The sequence below is a fragment of the Numida meleagris genome, chromosome 22 (genome assembly GCF_002078875.1).
Source record: "Numida meleagris isolate 19003 breed g44 Domestic line chromosome 22, NumMel1.0, whole genome shotgun sequence".
Classification (NCBI taxonomy): Eukaryota; Metazoa; Chordata; class Aves; order Galliformes; family Numididae; genus Numida; species Numida meleagris.
Window position 1 is genome coordinate 2,270,564 of NC_034430.1, and position 2,642 is coordinate 2,273,205.

At 66.1% G+C, this 2,642-nt stretch overlaps 1 protein-coding gene across 1 annotated transcript; it reads right to left on the reverse strand.

Moving 5' to 3' along the window:
* On the reverse strand, positions 34-2,616 carry LOC110387419 (peptide methionine sulfoxide reductase MsrA-like). Its single transcript, XM_021375540.1, has 6 exons — positions 1,791-2,616; positions 1,598-1,666; positions 1,396-1,515; positions 1,094-1,198; positions 500-606; positions 34-314 (listed from the first exon to the last, which is right to left on the reverse strand). The coding sequence occupies exons 1-6, from the start codon at positions 1,861-1,863 to the stop codon at positions 156-158; spliced, it is 633 nt and encodes a 210-aa protein (XP_021231215.1). The 5' UTR covers positions 1,864-2,616; the 3' UTR covers positions 34-155.

The window sequence follows — 2,642 nt, forward strand, 5'->3', positions numbered from 1 at the left end:
GACACGGACCCCCCAGCACTGTCCCCTCGCCCTCAGACCCGCATGGGACAGCACAGGACCGGGTGATGGGGAGGACACGGCTTTAATCCCCCAACATGGAGCGTGGGTGGCACCGTGGGGACACAGGGACACCCCACTGGGGACGCGTGGTGGCCTCAAGGCGCGATGGGGCAGGGGACCCCGGTGCCCTTCAGGCCGCAGTACCCCCCGGGCACTTTGTGCAGGTACTGCTGGTGGCGGTCCTCAGCGTAGTAGAAGTCACCCGCCGGCTCGATGGTGGTGGTGATGTCCCCTTGGTGCTGCTGACTCAGCTCCTGGCACAGCCCCACGGTGGGGACAAGTTGGGGACACCGGGACAGACCCCCCCCCATCCCACTGCCCCATAGAGTGGCATTGCCATAGCAGGGCTTTGCCCCACACCTGAGGCAGGGGATGGCAGCCTGTGTCCCCAAAGAAGGGTCTCAATGTCCCCAAGAGGGGTCCCCGTGTCCCCACCTACCCGCTGGTAAGCATCCCTGCTGCGGAGCGCGGCCGCCTGCTGCTGGGGGCTCAGTGTGAGGATGATGGAGCGGTACTGGGTGCCCACGTCCTCCTGCTGCCGCATCCCTGGGGGGCAGCACCGGGGGGGGGTTATGGGGCACCACTGACCCTGACAAGCACTGCATGGCCTCAGCCCATGGCGGGTGGGATGGGGAAACTGAGGCACGGGGAAGGGGACGGCTACTGAATGGGTTTATGAGAGCCCCCCACAGTGAGCACTGAGGGATGGGGATGCAAAGGAGCCCGGATGGGGTTGGTGTGGTGTTTGGGGTTGAATTTGCCTGGCCAGGGCTCCTGAGATGCCACCAGGGCTGAAGTCCCATTCTCATCCCCATCCCATCCCCATTCCCATTCCCAGCTCACCCCATCCCATCTCCATCCTATCCAACCCTCATCCCATCTTCATCCCACCCCATCCCATTCCATACCCATTCCCATCCTCACCCCATCTCCAGCCCACCCCCATCCCATCCCATCCCATCCCATCCCATCCCATCCCATCCCCATCCCATCTCCATCCCACTCCCTTCCCACCCCATCTCTCTCCCCATACCCTGTGTGGGGTCGTGGTTCTCCCAGAAGCCCCTCAGCAGTTCCTCATAGCTGACCTGGTGGGGGTCGAACACCACCCGCACCACCTCGGCGTGCCCCGTCCGCCCTGCAGGGACACTCCGGTCCCCTCCGCCCCCCCAGCCCCTGGCCCCTCCCTGCTGGGGACGGAGGGACAAAGGACACCGCAACCCACCCCCCCAGCACACCCCTGCCCACCCAAACTCCTCATCCAAATCGCAGGGGCACACCCAAGGCAAGCGACAGCCACAATGGGGACACCTCGGGGACACAGCCCCACGGTACCTGTGCGCACTTCCTCATAGGTGGGGTTGGGGGTGAAGCCCCCCGCGTATCCCACCTGGGTGGAGAAGACCCCCGGCATCTCCCAGAAGAGCCGCTCCACTCCCCAGAAGCAGCCCATGCCTGGGGGGGGAGAGGGCAGCGGGGTGACCCCATCCAGGGCACGGGGACCCCCCCCTGGTTCGGGGTTGGGGGCAGCACTCACCAAAAATCGCCACCTGCATCTCAGGGGGAAACGGGGGCAGCGTGGGGTTCCCGGTGACGGCGTGGGTGGCTGCAGGGGGGGGGGGACAGGCGTCAGGAGTCCCCTGAGGGATCCCCCCCCTCCTCCCCAGCATTTGGGATAGGGGGGTCAGGACCCCCCCCCCACACACAGCCCCAAGGAACCCTCTGGGTACCCGCCACCTGCAGCCGCCCCGCTCTGCCCGGCAGAGCCTCGCTGGGGCTGGGGAGCACCTGGGGAGCAGGCATGGCCCCCCCAGAGCTGCGCGCTGCCACCGCTGTGACTTTGGACTGGGCAGAGCCCTGGCACTGGGAGCACTGGGAGGGAGCGGGGGCACCGCGGGCAGAGCCAGGAGCGGCTTCACCACACAGGGCCACGAAAGGGGCTGATGCGTGACATAGGGACGGGGTTGGGGACAGAGTGCACGTCCCACGGATGGGGCTGCCATGGTCTCCTTCCCTTTGGGGACAATGGGGTTTTCGTGCCCGGTTTAGGGGAGCAGATGCAGCGCGGTGGCTGTTGCAGAACCCCTACGGACAGCAGAGGACCCACTGCGTGGGGCAGTGGACCCAAACGGGTCCCTTCGTCAAATGTTAACGAGCCCAGGGGTCACCGCGTGACAGACCCGGCCCCTGTGCCCCACGTAGGATTGGGGGCTGGAGCCCACGCCAGCACCCGGTGTCCCAGGTCCCCGACATGGGGAGAGGTGAGGAGGGGGCTCCTACTGCCCCTGTCCCCATGGGTCCCCACCCCTGTGCATCCCCTATTCCCCACATGTTCCTGTTCCCGTAGCTCTGTCCCCATGGACCCCTCATGCCCGTGGGTCTATCCCCCATGGGTCCTCATCCTTGCAGGTCCCCATCCTGTGGGTCCCCATCCCTGTGCTTCCCTAGGGCTCCCTGTCCCCATGATCCCCATTCCCATATTTCCCCATCTCTGGGGTCCCCGTTCCTGCAGGTCTCTGTCCCCACAGACCCCTCACCATTGTGGTCTTCTGTCCCCATCCCCATGTCCCCCACTCCCACAC